This window comes from Salmo trutta, chromosome 7 (assembly GCF_901001165.1).
Source record: "Salmo trutta chromosome 7, fSalTru1.1, whole genome shotgun sequence".
Taxonomy (NCBI): Eukaryota; Metazoa; Chordata; class Actinopteri; order Salmoniformes; family Salmonidae; genus Salmo; species Salmo trutta.
In genome coordinates, this window is record NC_042963.1 from 41,839,331 (window position 1) to 41,859,052 (window position 19,722).

General features: G+C 43.4%; 1 protein-coding gene across 1 annotated transcript in view; it reads left to right on the plus strand.

Annotated features, from left to right (window-relative positions):
- LOC115197416 (protein O-mannosyl-transferase TMTC2) overlaps positions 1–19,722 on the plus strand; it is a 180,374-nt gene that overhangs the window by 138,719 nt on the left and 21,933 nt on the right. The window contains exons 9-11 of the mRNA XM_029758920.1: positions 13,446–13,527; positions 15,147–15,261; positions 19,363–19,426. Of these exons, the coding sequence (XP_029614780.1) occupies positions 13,446–13,527; positions 15,147–15,261; positions 19,363–19,426 (261 nt within the window). The remainder of the gene's footprint in view (positions 1–13,445; positions 13,528–15,146; positions 15,262–19,362; positions 19,427–19,722) is intronic.

The following is a 19,722-nucleotide window of genomic DNA, read 5'->3' on the forward strand; positions in this document are numbered from 1 at the left end:
ATTCAGCTCTGCATGGAGCCTGAGAGTGTGCATGCAGATAATCAATGGCCTGTGTGTGTGTGTGTGGGGGGGGGGGGGTCACATTGAGTTTCTCAAGGTGCCCCATCGTCCTGTGGGGATAGCTTCCTGATTGAAACTGATGTCACGGCTGCCCTGTGTGTTTTTAAAGTCTGTTACAAAATCCCGGGACTGATTCTTTACAACTGCCTAAACCGGCACTCCATATTGAACCCTAATCAGTTTCACTAACACAGGTTGCAAAAGCTAACTAACCAGCCCCTGCAACACATTAGCCCTGAGGGACTGATCTGATGTGGATCCTCCTCTAACTCCGGACTCTACTGCCTTCTGGGCCTCCAGGGTCTTCCGACTACTCAGATGCTATTCACCAAGGTCACGTAGTTGACCTGGGTTGGACTAAGAGGAGAAAGGCTGGTTTGTGTGCTAGGGGTAATTCACTCCACAGGGTCCCAGACAAAGAGCACATTTATCTTTGTCAATCACTCATTTACCTTTGTAGGGAATAATGGCTGTAGATGAACATGATCTTTCTCCATATTGACCACCTTGCCAGATGTATTTCCCTGTCTGTAGTCAGTGAGTGGTGGTCAGTTTAACAAACAGCTTAGCAGGCATTTAAGGGAAAAGCTGACATGAACTGGTCTCTTAACAAGAGCCATTAGATACAATCTCTGAAACGTAGATTTGTCTCATCATACACCAGGGGAACAACAATATACAATAGAAGAAGAAAAACTTCCCTTGAGTGAGCAGGCAAGGGAAAACACACTGGAGAGTGAAGTAGAGTTGTTTTAGTAAAGAAAGGGATATTGATTTAGAGGAAAGCAGGGAATTCCGAGCTCATGCCTGTATTCCTCTCTTCTCGATCATCCCTGGAACACAAGTGACGTCATCAGAGTGCGCGGCTCAACACTATGCAGGAAACACTCGTTTTGTTATTTTTGACTAAAACATAACCAATATTCATTAAATATAAATACCAAACTTGTTTTTGCATGTATTCCATGACGCGGTTAGCTTTTAACAGCTGGGACCGCTATTTCTTGTCCCGGAATCCCGCTTAACAGACAGCCTGCTTAACAGAGCCGCTAAGCTGCTAGCCATCAAGCTAATGAAGTTAGTCCCAGATGAGTTTTGCAATTGGAAATAAATGAACGATTTCAGCGCTGTAGATACAGATACAAACAACGAGTAGTTTTGCCGTCCTGGAGTCTGATCTTCCTGCGCTTTCGTCGCTGGGGGTACCTGTGTCTGCGGCCGGAGTGCCTACTACTACGATTTCGAAGTCGACATCAGCAAACCTTCCATCCCTGCTCTGGATCGAGCGGGGCTTCTCCATTTGTCGGAGGCCTGCACCAGGCCCTGGAGCAACGGCTCAAGTTATCCTGCCTCTCGCCCGTCCAGAAAGGGTTCTCCAAATCCTGTGAATGAAGCATGGGAGTGGACGGATTTCCTCATCCTTCTCGCCAGCCATGATTTTGGGCAGCTCCATGGTTAGAAATATGACTGTTCCTGGTGCAAAAACAATGTCCTATCCCGGAGCTGGAGTAAATTACATTACTAAGCTGCTCCCGAATGTACTACGTCAGGACATGGAAATGGATTCTATCGTAGTCCATGTGGGTTTTAATTACATTATGAAGGGCAGTTGAAACTGGATTTTAAAGAGCTGATTGACTCCCTGCTAGACACTAATAAAAGACCCATCATATCTGGCCCTGTGCCCTCTCTGAATCGTGGCATTGAACGCTTTAGCAGGATTCTTACCCTTGTCATGACGTTGGCCTGTGGGTAAGGTTTATGACCCCCCCCCCCCATAAATACCTTTCTCCCTTCCCCTCTCTTACTGACCCTACTGAAGGACTGCTGTCCTGTTAAATATAGAGAGTCTGGGAACATCAAACAAATGGGGAAAGGAACCATATTTTGGTAATAAAACCAGTTGGAAATATGCTTTGGAACGTAATGAGTATGGATGTCAGTTCAGTTGTCATCTGAGACATTATGACTGATGACAGGACGACATAAACTGTACCTGGGAAAGTATCCACCCTCTAGTTATCAGAGTCACATGGAATTGTTATGCAATTGAAATGTTTGATATTGAAATTGTTTGTTAGGAGATTAAATGTAATTTTAGCTTCCAAATGAGAGATTTGGGTTTTCATAAGGAAAGTGCCCTGCTTGATCAGTGGCCCACCCCTGTGAAGAGGAGGGGTTATAAACGATGAAACACATCCTGCCCCCCTCTTCACTATATAAGCCTTTGACGAAAAGATAACCAGGTTGTTCCAGTACGTGAGGTCTGCAGCCTCTACGTTAGAAGGACACACGTCAAGTACAGAACTAAGCCAACCTCGGCGTGAGCTTTGGTGGCGAATGGTATGAACTTTGAGCTAATTCACTACAGAAGTGATACTTCCTAGCCGTTGAGTTAGCAGCGGCCGCTGTAGACGTGGGCTAGGAAAGGACGGACGACGGATCCAGTCTAACAGACGGACGAAGATACCACCACGTATCCAATTTACCACCAGAGACATTCTTCCGAGTACAGGAAGATCTGTTGGCCAACCCGGCCAGCATCTACGACCAATCTACCGAAGCGCAGCTCAGAGTAAATATTTATTGCATTTTCCTTTTCCAAATGGGCGGTAATTTAGAATGCATAAGATAATGTATTTACGATAGCATAGCTGCTGTTTGTTTGTTCCTAAGTCTTCCCGCTCTTTCATTCAAGCCCAACCCCCTTTCCTTTGTGTAACCAGCCATCATGTATGACATCATTTGTATTCGGTGTATTTGTAATTCTGTGTGATTAGTTTAGGTATTTAGTAAATAAATAATTAAACCCAATTTTGTATTGCTGATTCAACTTGTTAGCCAGGGTTCGTGAAGATAACCAAGAATTTACAACTTTCATTATGAGACTGAAAATAAGACAAGGGTTAATATTGACTGCTATCGATGTAAAATATTACAAAGTATTTTAAGAGTTTATTCGGAAGATAACGGCTCTATAAACGTTCTTCCGTGGTGCCCCGACTTTCTAGTTAATTACATTTACATGATTAGCTTAATCAGGTAATATTAATTACAGAGAAATCATTTTATAGGTTAGCATGAAATATCACTTAATCCGGCATAGCCAAAGACAGTGATTATTGCAGCTCAATGGGTGTAACTTTCATTGACAATTTCAACACCTTTTGGAAACAAAACACATTTTATAAGGAGGATGAGATCCATCCAAATCATTTGGGTTCCTGGATCCTTTCACAGCATTATAAAGCTCCATTGAGACAATGACTTATCAATGACCCAAGCCCAGCTCAGTTAATCTCTACCATTGTGACGCTGAGTTGTCATAATGCTTCAGCAAATGTACATTATACCAGGGGCGTTGGTAGACACAATGTAAGTAACCTAATTTATGTTCCTCTAACTAACCTCTGCTCATCCTACAGCTATTGTATGCAGTAATCATGTGCCTATGAACCGGATTTATACTGTTAGCACTGAGGCGGTGTGCCCTAGTAGGAAGTCCACTGTGTGCAGCTCACCCTGCACACACATAAATAAGATGTGAATATCTACTTCTGCTAAGCTTCCCAGTAAAACAATGAAAACAATTAAGCATCCCAGAAGAAAAGTTCTCAAAATAGCCCACGTTAACATATGTAGGTTCATGAAATCAATAATGTGCTAAGAACAGATGACATTCATATTCTGACAGTCTCTATAAATCACTTAGCTAATACCTTTGATGATACAGTGGTTGGTAGCAATACAAGGTTATAAAATGTATAGAAAATACAAAAATTCCAATGGTGGTGTTGCTGCTATTTTATATTCAGAACCACATTTCTGTAAAGCTTAGAGAGGATCTCATGTTAACCTGTTTGGTATAGGGGGCAGTATTGAGAATTTTGGAAAAAATATGTTCCCATTTTTAACTGCCTCCTACACCAACTCAGAAGCTAGAATATGCATATTATTGTTCAGGTTTGGATAGAAAACACTCTGAATTTTCTAAAACTGTTTGAATGGTGTCTGTGAGTATAACAGAACTCCTATGGCAGGCAAAAACCTGACAAGGTTTCAAGCAGGAAGTACCCTGTCTGACAAGGAGTCGTGCGTCTTACCTCTTTTTATTGAAAAGTAAGGATCTTAGCTGTAACGTGACAATTCCCAGGGCTCCAATAGGCTCTCAGAGCCCGCGAAATAACTGAAGGTTTACGAGGGAACCTCAGGTTGAAATATATTATCGCCTTTTGTAAGTGGATGCTCGGAGGACCTTTCAATGATGCGCGTGCATGAGTCGCTTCTGAGGAGAAATTTTATTCGGCTGTTTAGGCTCAATGCATACTCCCGGTCGGAATATTAACACTTCTCTATGACATAAATGGCATAAAAATTGGTTTTAAACAGCGGTTGACATGCTTCGAAGTACGGTAATGGAATATTTAGACATTTTTGACACGCCAATGCGCCATGCGCGACACCGCGAAGAAGCATTCTAGAACTCACGAACAAAACGTCGCTGTTTGGATATAACGATGGATTATTTGGGACCAAACCAACATTTGTTATTGAAGTAGAAGTCCTGGCAGTGTATTCTGATGAAGAACAAGCAAGGTAAGAACATCTTTCTTATAGGAAATGTGATTTTGGTGGATGCTGACCTGGGTGGGTATCTAAATAGCTAGCCCTGTAATGCCGGGCTATGTACTTAGATTATTGCAAAATGTGCTTCATCCGAAAAGCTATTTTAAAATCGGACATATCGAGTGCATAGAGGGGTAATGTATCTATAATTCTTAAAATAATTGTTATGCTTTTTGTGAACGTTTATCGTGAGTAATTTAGCAAACTGTTAGTAAATTCACCGGAAGTTTGCGGTGGTTATGCTTTTTCTGAACGTCACATGCTAATGTAAAAAGCTGGTTTTTGATATAAATATGAACTTGATTGAACAGACATGCATGTATTGTATAACACAATGTCCTAGGTGTGTCATCTGATGAAGATTATAAAAGGTTAGTGCTGCATTTAGCTGTGGTTTGGGTTTATGTGACATGATATGCTAGCTTGAAAAATGGGTGTCTGATTTTTTCTGGCTGGGTACTCTGCTGACATAATCTAATGTTTTGCTTTCGTTGTAAAGCCTTTTTGAAATCGGACAGTGGGGTTAGATTAACGAGATTCTTGTCTTTAAATAGCTGTGAAATAGTCATATGTTTGAGAAATTGAAGTTATAGCATTTCTAACGATTCAAAAATCGCGCCACTGGATTTCAGTGGCTGTTACGTAGGTGGGACGAGTTCGTCCCACATGTACTAGAGAGGTTAAATACTGTTGAAGTAATATGGCTACAGGTTCATCTGCTTCACCTAAAGCCCTTGTGGGAAGCTGCTATAGACCACCAAGTGCTAACAGTCAGTATCTGGATAACATTTCTGAAATGATTGATAATGTATGTGATATCAACAGAGAGGTGTATTTTCTGGGTGATTTAAATATTGACTGGCTTTTGTCAAGCTGCCCTCTCAAGAAAAAGCTTCAAACTGTAACCAGTGCCTGAAACCTAGATCAGGTTATCAGTCAACCTACCAGGGTAGTTACAAACAGCACATGAGTGAAATCATCATCATGTATTGATCACATCTTTACTAATGCTGCAGAAATGTGCTTGAAAGCAGTATCCAGATCCATCGGATGTAGTGATCACAATATAGTAGCCATATCTAGGAAAACCAAAGTTCCAAAGGCTGGGCCTAATATAGTGTATGAGGTCATACAATACATTTTGTAGCGATTCCTATGTTGATGTAAAGAATATTTGTTGGTCCGTGGTGTGTAATGTTGAGCAAACAGACGCTGCACTTGACACATTTATGAAATTGCCTATTCCAGTTACTAATAAGCATGCAGCCATTAAGAAAGTGACTGTAAAAACTATTAAATCCCTGTGGATTGATGAGGAATTGAAAAATTGTATGGTTGAGAGGGATGAGGTAAAGGAATGGCAAATAAGTCTGCCTGCACAACCGATTGGCAAACGTATTGCAAATTGAGAAATCATGTGACGAAATTTAATAAAAAGAAGAAACTACACTATGAAACAAAGGTAAATGACAAAAAGAATGATAGTAAAAAAGCTTTGGAACACCTTAATTTTGGGAAAAAAGGCAAACTCAGCTCCATCATTCATTGAATCTGATTTTGACAACTACTTTAATGATTTTTTCATAGGCAAGATTAGCAAACTTAGGCATGACATGCCAGCAACAACCGCTAACACTACACATCCAAGTATATCTGACCAATTTATGAAAGACAAGCATTGTCATTTTTAATTCCGTAAAGTAAGTGTAGAGGAGGTGATTTTTTTTTTGTCTATCAACAATGACAAGCCACCGGGGTCTGACAACTTGGACGGAAAATTACTGAGGATAATAGCGGACGATATTGCCACTCCTATTTGCCATATTTTCAATTTAAACCAACTTGAAAGTGTGTGTCCCCAGGCCAGGAGGGAAGCAAAAGTAATTCCGCTACCTAAGAATAGTAAAGCCCCCTTTACTGGCTCAAATAGCTGACCAATCAGTCTGTTACCAAACCTTAGTAAACTTTTGGAAAAAATTGTGTTTCACCAGAAACAATGCTATTTTATAGTAAACAATTTGACAACAGACTTTCAGCACACTTGTAGGGAAGCACATTCAACAAGCATAGCACACAAATGAGGAATTGATGATAAAAATGATTGTGGGGGCTGTTTTGTTAGACTTCAGTGCGGGTTTTGACATTATCGATCAGTCTGCTGCTGGAAAAATGTATATGTTATGGCTTTACACCCCCTGCTATATATAAAGAGTTACCTGTCTAACAGAACACAGAGGGTGTTCTTTAATGGAAGCCTCTCCAACATAATCCAGGTAGAATCAGGAATTCCCCAGGGCAGCTGTCGAGGCCCCTTACTTTTTTCAATCTTTACTGTCACGTCCTGACCAGTATAGGGGTTATTTGTCGTGGCAGGGGGTATTTGGTTTATGTGGTTCGGGGTATGTGTCTATGTAGAGGGGTGTTTGATTTATGTATTCCAGGGTTTTTGGGCACTGTTCTATGTTAGTGTATTTCTATGTTTAGTTTATTGGGGTTGGACCTTCAATTGGAAGCAGCTGGTTATCGTTGCTTCTGATTGAAGGTCCTATAATTAGGAGTTTGTTTTCATGGGGTTTTTGTGGGAGATTGTGCTGTGTATAGCTTTGTGCCTTACCGGCCTGTCATTAGTTGTTGTGTTTTTTTGTGTACGTGTTTGTTTTGTGCACATATTCCTGCTGCGTTTTGGTCCATTCTACCCTACGACAACCGTGACATTTACTAACAACATGCCAGGCTGTCTATGTATGCGGATGACTCAACATTCTACATGTCAGCTACTACAGTGACTGAAATGACTGCAACACTTAACAAAGAGTTCGTTTCAGAGTGGATGGCAAGGAATAAGTTAGTCCTAAATATTTCTAAAACGAAAAGCATTGTATTTGGGACAAGTCGTTCACTAAACCCTAAACCTCAACTAAATCTTGTAATAAATTATGTGGAAATTGAGAAAGTTCAGGTGACTAAACTGCTTGGAGTAACCCTGGATTGTAAACTGTCATGGTCAAAACATATTGATACAACAGTAGCTAAGATGGGGAGAAGTCTGTCCATAATAAAGCACTACTCTACCTTCTTAACAGCACTATCAACAAGGCAGGTTTTACAGGCCCTTGTTTTGTCGGACCTGGACTACTGTTCAGTCGTGTGGTCAGGTGCCACAAAAAGGGACTTAGGAGAATTGCAATTGGCTCAGAAGTGCTGCCTTGGATATACACAGAGAGCTAACATTAATAATATGCATGTCAATCTTTCCTGGCTCAAAGTGGAGGAGAGATTGACTTCATCACCACTTGTATTTATGAGAGGTATTGACATGTTGAATGCACCAAGCTGTCTGTTTGAACTACTGTCGCACAGCTCGGTCACCCATGCATACCCCACGAGACATGTCACAAGAGGTCTCTTCACAGTCCCCAAGTCCAGAACAGACTATGGGAGGCGCACAGTACTACATAGAGCCATGACTACATGGAACTCTATTCCACATCTAGAAACTGATGCAAGCAGTAAAATTAGATTTCAAAAATAGATAAAAATACACCTTATGGAACAGCGGGAACTGTGAAGCAACACAAACATAGGCACAGACACATGCATACACACACACGATAACATATGCACTATACACACACATACACATGGATGTTGTATTGTAGATATGTGGTAGTGGTGGAGTAGGGGCCTGAGGGCACACAGTGTGTTGTGAAATCTGTGAATGTATTGTAATGATTTTAAAATTGTATAAACTGCCTTAATTTTGCTGGACCCCAGGAAGAGGAGCTGCTGCCTTGACAGCAGCTTACGGGGATCCATAATAAATACCAATACAAATCTCAGGCAGAGATCAACAATGGTTTACCCGGGCCTTCTTTCTCCTCTGGGTGTAAATGATGCAACCTCAGGGATGAGGAGAGGAGAGAGCTGTCAGACTTACAGACTCAATAGTCTTGAGATGGTTTTCAAAGAACAGAGCGTAGTGTGAAATGCAGTGGCTCAACGAGTTCTAGCACACATTTGTATCTATGAGGGCCCAGGTGTGTAAGTTTGTAAGAGCTACCTTGAAGATGTTCACTTCACCTTCTACCTCCATCAGCCCCATCGTGACCTCCGGCCTTCCACCATACCACTACCTCTACTGTCTCTTCATGACGACTGAGTTTAGTCTTGATCAAATACCACACCAGGGAAGTGACCCCCTCCTCTACTCCCATACCCTTTACCCCCACTGTGAGGAAACAGCCTTCCTGTCAAGGGTCCTAAGTTCAGATCCTGGCAGGGGATTGTCGGTTGGGGGAGGGGTTGCGCGCATTGGGGGACAGGGTTAGGCAGTGGAGATTGGTGTCGTTCTCCTGCTGGGCTGACCTCTGTGCACCACATCCGGAAACCCATGCAGGGAGGGGTGTAGCTGAGGGTGGAGATGTGTACCATGGTGGTGGGTGTTATTGAACTCAGTCATTCACAAGTCATTTCCGGGCCAAATCAGATGCAGGCTCCATTCATAATCACCTTGATGGCTACCAGAGTGGAAGTACACATCTGTTCCACGTCTGATGTCACGGGAGATTAGGGGGTCAACACTAACAATAAGCGCAGTATGTGTGAAAACCGGAGATTTCACCTCCATAATGAGTTGATATTGAATAGGAAGTGGATATGGGTGGTGGGAGACAGACAGACAGACAGACAGACCTGTTTTTTCCATCGATTCCAGTCCATTCAAACACTGCAGGCTGTCGGGCCATCTATCAGCATCGATCACACATAGTTAATAAGAATCTCTCTCTGCTGCTGTTGCTGTGGGCCGATGTGCTGCACAGCCAGTTTAAGAACCTACTAGGATGGATACAACCCGCCACTTTCCCCCCACACACTAAATAATGTTTTGATCTGGATACCTGACAGTTGTGAGGGGGAAAGCTAATGAGCTCTAATGTTGAAATGGTGATGTTCGTTAGCAGTCTAGACATGAAACTGGATATCATTGAACAAGCCACTCAGGAATAGAACTCCTCTAAGCCTGATAATGCCAAAATTGGATTCAAAAGATGAGAACATCAACAGGGGCTCATGGGAAATATTATTTTCACATTCTGCAAAGATTTCTTGACAACTTTTCTCCGGTAAAGAGAGTTCCCTCACTTCTCAGTCAAATCTGCAAAGTACAGGTAACTGCCAAAATAATGGAAACACCTGAGTAAATAAGGGAAACAAAGTGTATTGAAACAGGTGCTTCCACACAGGTGTGGTACCTGAGGTAATTAAGCAATTAACATTCCATTATGCTTAGGGTTATGTACGAAAATCCTGGGCAGGCCATTATTTTGGTTACCAATCCACAGAACACAAGAGGTCACTGAATGGTTTGATGAGCATGAAAACTATACTGCTCAAAAAAATAAAGGGAACACTTAAACAACACAATGTAACTCCAAGTCAATCACACTTCTGGGAAATCAAACTGTCCACTTAGGAAGCAACACTGATTGACAATAAATTTCACATGCTGTTGTGCAAATGGAATAGACAACAGGTGGAAATTATAGGCAATAAGCAAGACACCCCCAATAAAGGAGTGGTTCTGCAGGTGGAGACCACAGACAACTTCTCAGTTCCTATGCTTCCTGGCTGATGTTTTGGTCAGTTTTGAATGCTGGCGGTGCTATCACTCTAGTGGTAGCATGAGACGGAGTCTACAACCCACACAAGTGGCTCAGGTAGTGCAGCTCATCCAGGATGGCACATCAATGCGAGCTGTGGCAAGAAGGTTTGCTGTGTCTGTTAGCGTAGTGTCCAGAGCATGGAGGCGCTACCAGGAGACAGGCCAGTACATCAGGAGACGTGGTGGAGGCCGTAGGAGGGCAACAACCCAGCAGCAGGACCGCTACCTCCGCCTTTGTGCAAGGAGGAGCAGGAGGAGCACTGCCAGAGCCCTGCAAAATGACCTCCAGCAGGCCACAAATGTGCATGTGTCTGCTCAAACGGTCAGAAACAGACTCCATGAGGGTGGTATGAGGGCCCGACGTCCACAGGTGGGGGTTGTGCTTACAGCCCAACACCGTGCAGGACGTTTGGCATTTGCCAAAGAACACCAAGATTGGCATATTCGCCACTGGCGCCCTGTGCTCTTCACAGATGAAAGCAGGTTCACACTGAGCACGTGACAGACGTGACAGAGTCTGGAGACGCCGTGGAGAACGTTCTGCTGCCTGCAACATCCTCCAGCATGACCGGTTTGGCGGTGGGTCAGTCATGGTGTGGGGTGGCATTTCTTTGGGGGGCCGCACAGCCCTCCATGTGCTCACCAGAGGTAGCGTGACTGCCATTAGGTACCGAGATGAGATCCTCAGACCCCTTGTGAGACCATATGCTGGTGCGGTTAGCCCTGGGTTCCTCCTAATGCAAGACAATGCTAGACCTCATGTGGCTGGAGTGTGTCAGCAGTTCCTGCAAGAGGAAGGCATTGATGCTATGGACTGGCCCGCCCGTTCCCCAGACCTGAATCCAATTGAGCACATCTGGGACATCATGTCTCGCTCCATCCACCAACGCCACGTTGCACCACAGACTGTCCAGGAGTTGGCGGATGCTTTAGTCCAGGTCTGGGAGGAGATCCCTCAGGAGACCATCCGCCACCTCATCAGGAGCATGCCCAGGCGTTGTAGGGAGGTCATACAGGCACGTGGAGGCCACACACACTACTGAGCCTCATTTTGACTTGTTTTAAGGACATTACATCAAAGTTGGATCAGCCTGTAGTGTGGTTTCCCACTTTAATTTTGAGTGTGACTCCAAAGCCAGACCTCCATGGGTTGATAAATTGGATTTCCATTGATTATTTTTGTGTGATTTTGTTGTCAGCACATTCAACTATGTAAAGAAAAAAGTATTTAATAAGATTATTTCTTTCATTCAGATCTAGGATGTGTTGTTTAAGTGTTCCCTTTATTTTTTTGAGCAGTGTATATAGTCCTCTCAGTCACCAGATCTAAACCCAATTGACTACTTATGGGAGATTCTGGAGCAGTGTCTGAGAGCGTTTTTTTCACCACCAAACAAAACACAGAATTATGGAATTTCTTGTGGTAGAATGGTGTCACATCCCTTCAATAGATTTCCAGACACTTGTAGAATCTATGCCAAGGTGCATTGAAGCTGTTCTGACTTGTGGCCCAACGCCCTATTAAGACACATTATGTTGTTATTTCCTTTATTTTGGCAGTTACCTGTATGTACTACATGATTCAAATCCACACAAACAATGAGAGCCAGTGCATTACATTGTCATAACGGTTTCCTGACAGGCTTTTTGTTTGAACTTCAATAAATAGAAATATGCTGATGTTATGACTATATCCACCCGGCACAGCCAGAAGAGGACTGGCCACCCCTCATAGCCTGGTTCCTCTCTAGGTTTCTTCCTAGGTTTTTGGCCTTTCTAGGGAGTTTTTCCTAGGGAGTTTTTCCTAGCCACCGTGCTTCTTTCACATGCATTGCTTGCTGTTTGGGGTTTTAGGCTGGGTTTCTGTACAGCACTTTGAGATTTCAGCTGATATACGAAGGGCTATATAAATAAATTTGATTTGATTTGATTTTGACTATTCCAGCTGCTCCTCAGCTGAGCGCTTTGTACTATTTGTGAATTTGAGCACCTTGAGCTGCATTAAACATATAATTCAATTTTCCATCTCATCAATGGAGAATACACTCAAATATTTACACTTGGAAATGTTGAGTACTTTTTGAGTTATTGAAGGTAAACCCGGTGAAAAATGTATGAGGCACGCAATCCTCCAAATCTGATTTCAGTGTTTGGATAAAGGCTTTTTGTTCAAAGCCTTTGCAATTAAAATGAATGATTTGTGTTCATTCTATATAATGTATTTCGTAAACATAATTTATTCTGGTTACTGGCTTATGTAATATTAAGGGAGCTCTTGCCTCTTTTTGTTCATAATGTGAAATGCTGTGGCATTTCATATTTAGGTTTCTATAGGCTTTAATTGATTAGTTGAACCTCTATTGTGATCTTCATCTCCATCAGAGTGCAGCTGATACACAGATAAGACCAGCGTTGTGTGTGTGTGTGAGACAGAGAGAGGCAGTGTTGGCTGTGTTGGCTGGAGCCTTTGTGCGTTAGTTGTAATCTGATCCTGCTCTCTGAGGCCCCCGGGGCACTGGCTCCTCTGGGCTCCACTGGGCCCCAATCTGTCACTGCTGCTGCTGCCCCTCATCAGGCTTCAGTCACCCTGTCTGTCACTCCTTGTGTGACGTAACCCAGAACGACTCTACGCACCCTCTCTCCATCTCTGTGTGTGCACACATTTCTCTCTCTCCCTCTTGTTTCTCTCTCTCTCTTTGTGTGTCTGTTTGTCTCTCTCTCTTGTCTCTCTCTCTTTGTGTGTCTGTTAGTCTCTCTCTTGTCGCTCTCTCTCTCTTTGTGTGTCTGTTTGTCTCTCTCTCTCTCTCTCTCTCTCGTTCAGCTGCAGTGGATTAGTCACAGCCTCTGTGTACAGATATATTTGTACAGATATAAGTGTGTTATTATTAAATGCTCAGACCAGGCAGTCAGCTGTGCCAAGCATGACATTGTGTACTTTGAGGGTAAATCTTTTTTAGGATGACACAAGGTGTAATATTAAGATTTAATGTTACATTAAGTTTGTGGCTTAGCAAAATCATTATGTATTATAATAAAATGAAAAGCATCTCAATGGCAACAAATACTGACAATTTATTTAATTCCTCTCCCTTCGTAGGGTCAGAAGACTGAAGCAGAGAGGTTCTTTCTGAAGGCCATCCAACTAGACCCCACTAAAGGAAATTGCTATATGCATTACGGTATGTACTGCCATTCTGGGTCAGTTTCTTTTGATTCACCAACATTATATTAAGGTTATGAATTAAGGAATTATCATGGTCAACACACATCAACACAGTCGTGAAAAGGGCACGACAATGCCTCTTCCCCCTCAGGAGGCTGAAAAGATTTGGCGTGGGCCCTCAGATCCTCAAAAAGTTCTACAGCTGCAGCCTTGAGAGCATCTTGACTGGCTGCATCACCACTGGGCATGGCAGCTGCTTGGCATCCGACCACAAGGCGCTACAGAGGGTAGTGCACACGGCCCAGTACATTACTGGGGCCAAACCCCCTGTCAACCAGGACCTCTATACCAGGCGGTGTCAGAGGAAGGCCTTAAAAATTGTCAGACTCCAGCCACCCAAGTCATAGACTGTTCTCTCTGCTACTGCACAGCAAGTAGTACCGATGCACCAAGTCTGGAACCAACAGGACCCTGAACAGCTTCTAAGACTGCTAAATAGTTAGATAAATAGTTAACCAATAGCTAACTGGAATTTCTGCATTGACGTTGGGCTAGTAACCGAAAGGTTGCAAGTTCGAATCCCCGAGCTGACAAGGTACAAATCTGTCGCTCTGCCCCTGAACAAGGCAGTTAACCCACGGTTCCTAGGCCGTCTTTGAAAATATGAATTTGTTCTTAACTGACTTGCCAAGTTAAATAAAGGTAAAATTTAAAATTAAAATATCACATATGCTGTTGCTACTGTTTATCATCTATCCCGTTGGTTAGTCACTTTATCCCTACCTATATGTACATTTCTACCTTAATCAAGCATGTGACAAATCACATTTTATTTGATACTAAGTCACTTCAAGTTTCCTCTTTGAAATGTGCGTTTGAGAGGGAGTGCCAGTAGAAGAATTTGTGGTTACATACATTATGATCGATCATTCGTAAAATGAAATCATTTTTTTCATATCTTGATATTTGAAGGAATTGCTCTTACATATTCTTAACCACTCCAATAAAATAAGAGTTGACATATTGAAATCTATCCCCTGCCATTGCAGTGTTTCTAAGCTGTAGGTGCTCTGCAATACATTGGTAATCAGTCAGGGGCGAATCAGTCTTTCCTTCACATAAGGCCTGTAGCAAGGTCTACATTCACAGCTATTTAGGAAAATATACTTGGTTTCACCCAGTGGTTTGGAAGCATGGTACAGTAGTGGAGTCCACCAAAATCAACAGACTATTAATTCCTCCCAGTTCGTGACTCCTTCAGGGGTCCACACTCTAGCGTCATTAGGGAGGTCTACAAAGGCCCTGCTCTATATTTCAGCTGCACCTCAGACGTACAGAACTCAGATCTCCAGCCAGGCCTAACGCACATGTAAGAGAAACATTCCTATCACAACCCTACTAATTGGACAAATGGGCCTGAGTGATGGCCAAAGAGTGATGGTACGCTCCACTCGTATCTTGTGTTTCAGCAAATCACTCTTAGGGCTGACAGAGGCTTGCCTATCTCCCCTGGCCAAAGGCAATATTCCCAGCCACTATTCATCCCTCTCTAGGAGTACATCTACACACCGCGTTTTAACATGGTGTTCCTGTTCTCTCTCCTTCCCTTTCCTTTCCCCCTCTGGCTGCTCCCAGGTCAGTTTTTGTTGGAGGAGTCTCGTCTGCTGGAAGCGGCTGAGATGGCGGAGAAGGCAGCTCGTCTGGACAGCGGGGAGTTTGATGTGGTCTTCAGCGCAGCCCACATGCTCAGGTGAGTGTTGTATGGGACAGACACACTGAGAGGGAGGGGAGGGGACAAGGGCTGGGGGAAGGAGGGAGAGCATCTACTGTCTATATGCTTTATTCCAGGGCTTACAGCTTTCCTCTGCCAGTGTGATTTACTTGGCCAGCTGCTGTAATCCCCTTCTCTACTGCAGCGAGCGGTAGCCAGGGAGCTGCCGTCTTGTCTTAGTGCGGCGCGCGGCTACGTGCCTGCCTCTGCGCTCCCTCTGCTGTTTCTGTCTTATTCATGCGGAGCCAGTTTCAACCAGAGCAAAGTTCAGCAGTGTGGCGTCTGTCTCACAGCTCTCCTGGAAGCTGCAAGGTGCTGTGTTTCAAGGCACAAGTGCAAATTTGTAAATAGAGGAACATGCCAATTTAGAATATGCCACACAGATTGAGAGAGGATTACTAGAGCCAACAATATTATATTTCCTAGTTTGGAGATTTCCCTTGTTAAGACTTACCATGGTTAATCAGGGGTTTTCTGTGTGAGGATTACTACTGCTGGCTGTGGGAAATTTCGACTACTAAAACAGTTAATGCGATGTCTTGAATCATTGTGCTTCGGGTTCACTTTCTTGACCAAAGACAGAAAGAGGCCATGTCATGCAGCTGTGTATAATGTCTTTATCCAGCTGGTTTTCACAAGGTGTCCCACTGCACAGCACTATGATCCAGGGGGATGTGCACCAGCAGCATCCCAGCCGTCCATGCTTTACAGAGCCTCTTCCAGGGTCAGGACCCCTGGCTGTTAAAGAGGGTCTCAGGCTGGACTCATTGAGGGCTCCCCACCGCCGCACTGGCATGGGGTCTCTCTCCTCAGGAACTCATGTTCTTTATGTGTTTGTCTTGGAACCAAGATGTGGAAGGCCCTCGGTTGGTGGGGGATACTAGTGAATCTGAACAGGGGAGGGAGAGGGTGGGGAGGAGTCGACTTTAAGATGTGCAAACTTCTCTTATTGCTCTCTGGGGCTCTTGGTCTTTGACAAGTTTACTTCCTCGCTATCCATTTCCCCCGGCCTTCTTTAAACAATCAGCACGTTATTCCAAACCTTCGTCCGGGTCTACAGATCAGTGGCAGCAGCCAGCAGACGAGGCGAGGCGAGGCAAAGGAAAGGGAGAGGAAGGTTGGCTGAGTGCTAACTCCCAGGGGAACGTGCTAATGCTGCCCTTTAAGTGCTCAAATCCCTCTGCAAGCCAGGCTATGTGGTGTCACATCACTGTTCTGGAAACCCAGACCTGTTTGACAGAAGGAACAAGGAACAATTGAGTAACGTTTGTGTAACAAGTGTGTCTTGTTGCACGAGACAGATGGGCTAGATGTTGTTAGTACACAGATCGTACACTGGCGGTTGTTGCTGAAACAATTAGTTAATTAAGTCATCTGTATTTTTGAAATGAAGTAATGTGTGGTGTCCGCCGTGTGATTTGTGTGTCTGTGCGTCTGCACCGGGTTAATAAAGCACATTTAGATGACCGACTATCAAGGCTCAAGGGCAGAAGGCTCAGCGGTCGTGTTGCTGATGTAAAATATGGTCCAACATTGTTTCATCCAGGGAGTTATTTAGTTTCGTTCACTCACTATCCCTATATTCCCTCCGTCTCATCCTCTCCGGGCTCTTCTATTTCTCCTCTCTCACCTCTCTTCCCAACAGCTGTATCTCAGAGGACGGGTCTAACCGAAGGCAGAAGTTTAGGTTGTTTTCTTCCATTGTGCTTGTTGTGCTTTCACAACCCACTATCCACAGGCAATCCTTTGCCACTCACATTAAAGATCTTGTTTGTCTGGTGACAATGGTGTGGCAGTTCTCCAGTCTGATAATGATGTGTTTATAGACCTGAAAATGAAATAGAATTAGATTTATTCTTGAGGCAATATTCTATTCTGAATATGATTGCCGTTATCGCAACACATGGTTACGGTCACAGTTAGACAACAAACCCATCTTTGTCATTATTGTACATTTTTTGTAACTGAATATTTTCTGGATTTTTGGTATGGGGCACTATTTAAGTTACTTTTTAAAGGCTATTGATTAAACAGTTCATTGAAGTTATGCAAATAGTTATTGTTGAGCAAAGAAGTAATACTGCTTGTATAATGGTCATTTAGTGTGAGGCATTTGTTTATTCAACTTTACAAATGATAATTCTTGCTGCTTAATAGAGGTTTTAGTTTGGGCTCTGCTTCCTGGAGTTGAATAAAGACAGGGTGTTTGAGGTTTCATTGTGAGGACACACACCAGTTCCCACACCTCTGCACTGAGGAATGATTCTCAATGAGTCTCAGTGATTCTCCACCCTCATTAGTGCTGCAGATACAGTATGACAGATGCAGAAGACAAAACTGTGATCCTATACATCAGTCATTCTTCTTGAGTTTGATCATGTCGTGTCCGTCCAAAACATATATCATATCAGTTCACACCATAGAGACTCATTCACCCCACCACTGGTGTTAGCTCACAGGGAAAGCATCCACTCCCCATGTCTGTGACCAGCCATTACCACTGTGGCTTAACGGCAATGTTGGTCACATATGGAGCTTAATGGTCTGTTTGTTTTGAAACGAGCCACAAGGGTATCAAGTGTCGTTTCTTGGAGTCATTTGTTTTTGTATGTATATTTAGTTTAGTTTAACCGTCCTAAGAATACACAATGACCCGTTCTCTTACCTTATGACGTACAAACCGTTTTAGCATCTGAAATGCGATTGACTGATTTGGCAGAATGAACATTTCATGAGGGGAAAGCCCTACAGCTGCAATTGGGGTGATTTAAATGTCATTGTCGGGTAGAACTGTTTTTGCTATTATTAGAATCACAATCTGTATGCTAATAATGCAGACTGACATAAGATTAAGATAGCACATTTACCAAAACTGCTTCTCTTGCCTCAATCATGTCATATTGTGATGACAGTTCAACAGGAATAGGACAGCACTTATGCTCTACGGTATGACATGTAGCTCAGGTATTAGCTCTATTGACATCCTATGAGATTTTGTTCTGGGTTTAGAGATTACTCAGGTATGGTGTTGTCATGCTAGTTGTGGAATATGAAAATGTCTGTATATCGCTGCCATATGGAGGAGGATACCTTAATAAGATCAGACAGGCTTAATGGAAGCCCAGTTCAGTTCAGATGGTCTCGCTTTCATCATTACGACTCAGGGCTCCGGAGCCAGCCGTCCTTGACTCCGTCCTTGACTGTGTCAAAGTTAAACTGTTTGCAATGAGACAATTGCTACCATCAGTGAAATGCAGCTGCAGGTTGTAAAAATGATTCCTGGTTTATAGGAATATGAATAAACGGAAAAGCTCTTGGCCAAAGGGAAAGAGTCACACAGTCAGGTACGATGGTAATCTAAGCGTACTGGCATGGTGTATTGTACACGGAGATGAGCATATGGAAGACATTCTTGTTTTGACTGGAGTTTTCATTGGAGCGTCTACAGACTTTAAATATTTGTAGTCTTCTGGGATTCGCAGGAGGACCATCTGTCTAGAGGTGCCTTTACCTTAAAATGTGTTTTTCACTGTCTTTCATTGTATGATTTGTTGTATTTGTGGCGTCCTTCACAATTTCATTAGATATGATAATCGTATGTGGCCAATTTTGTTGTAAGAAATACTTTAAACGTGCAAATTATTTGACATGGAATTTTGTGACGATCTTCTTCCTAGACCTCACATCCTCCCAACCCCACTGACCTTCAGTACCAAAAACAACAGATATTTTTACACAGAAGACAGGGGACTAGCCTTTGAAGTTATGTTTGTTCTTACTAAGGCAGTGGATGATGAGATGCCTATTTTAATGACACACAGGTCAAAGCTCATGACACAAAGGTCACAACCCTGTATATAATGAAAACAACCACTCAGCATGGGGGGCTGTCTGCTGAAAGGCCTGGAAACAAACTGCCTGTTTCATTGACTCCTCTAATTTCAACACGACATTCTCTCCTCAGCCTGTCCTCACTGACCCCGGAGCAGCAGTAAACAGACAGAGGTCAGGGTCTCCTCTGAACCCTCTGAAGTTCGAAGAAATAAGTGATGATTGTCTTTTTTTTGCTTTCCTTTGCAGACAAGCCAGTCTCAATGATGCAGCTGAGAAGTATTACGGACGGGCAGCCAGCATAAGACCCAACGTGAGTATATCACCCTTTATTACTCAACATGATGGACACTGTCTGAATCACTGGCTGGGTGGCTCTCTGGCCAATCACTGGCTGGGTGGCTCTCTGGCCGGTGGAACTTTGGCCAATCACTGGCTGGGTGGCTCTCTGGACAATCACTGGCTAAATGACTCTCTGGGCAATCACTGGCTGGGTGGCTCTCTGGCCAATCACTGGCTGGGTGGCTCTCTGGCCGGTGGCTCTTTGGCCAATCACTGGCTGGGTGGCTCTCTGGACAATCACTGGCTAAATGACTCTCTGGGCAATCA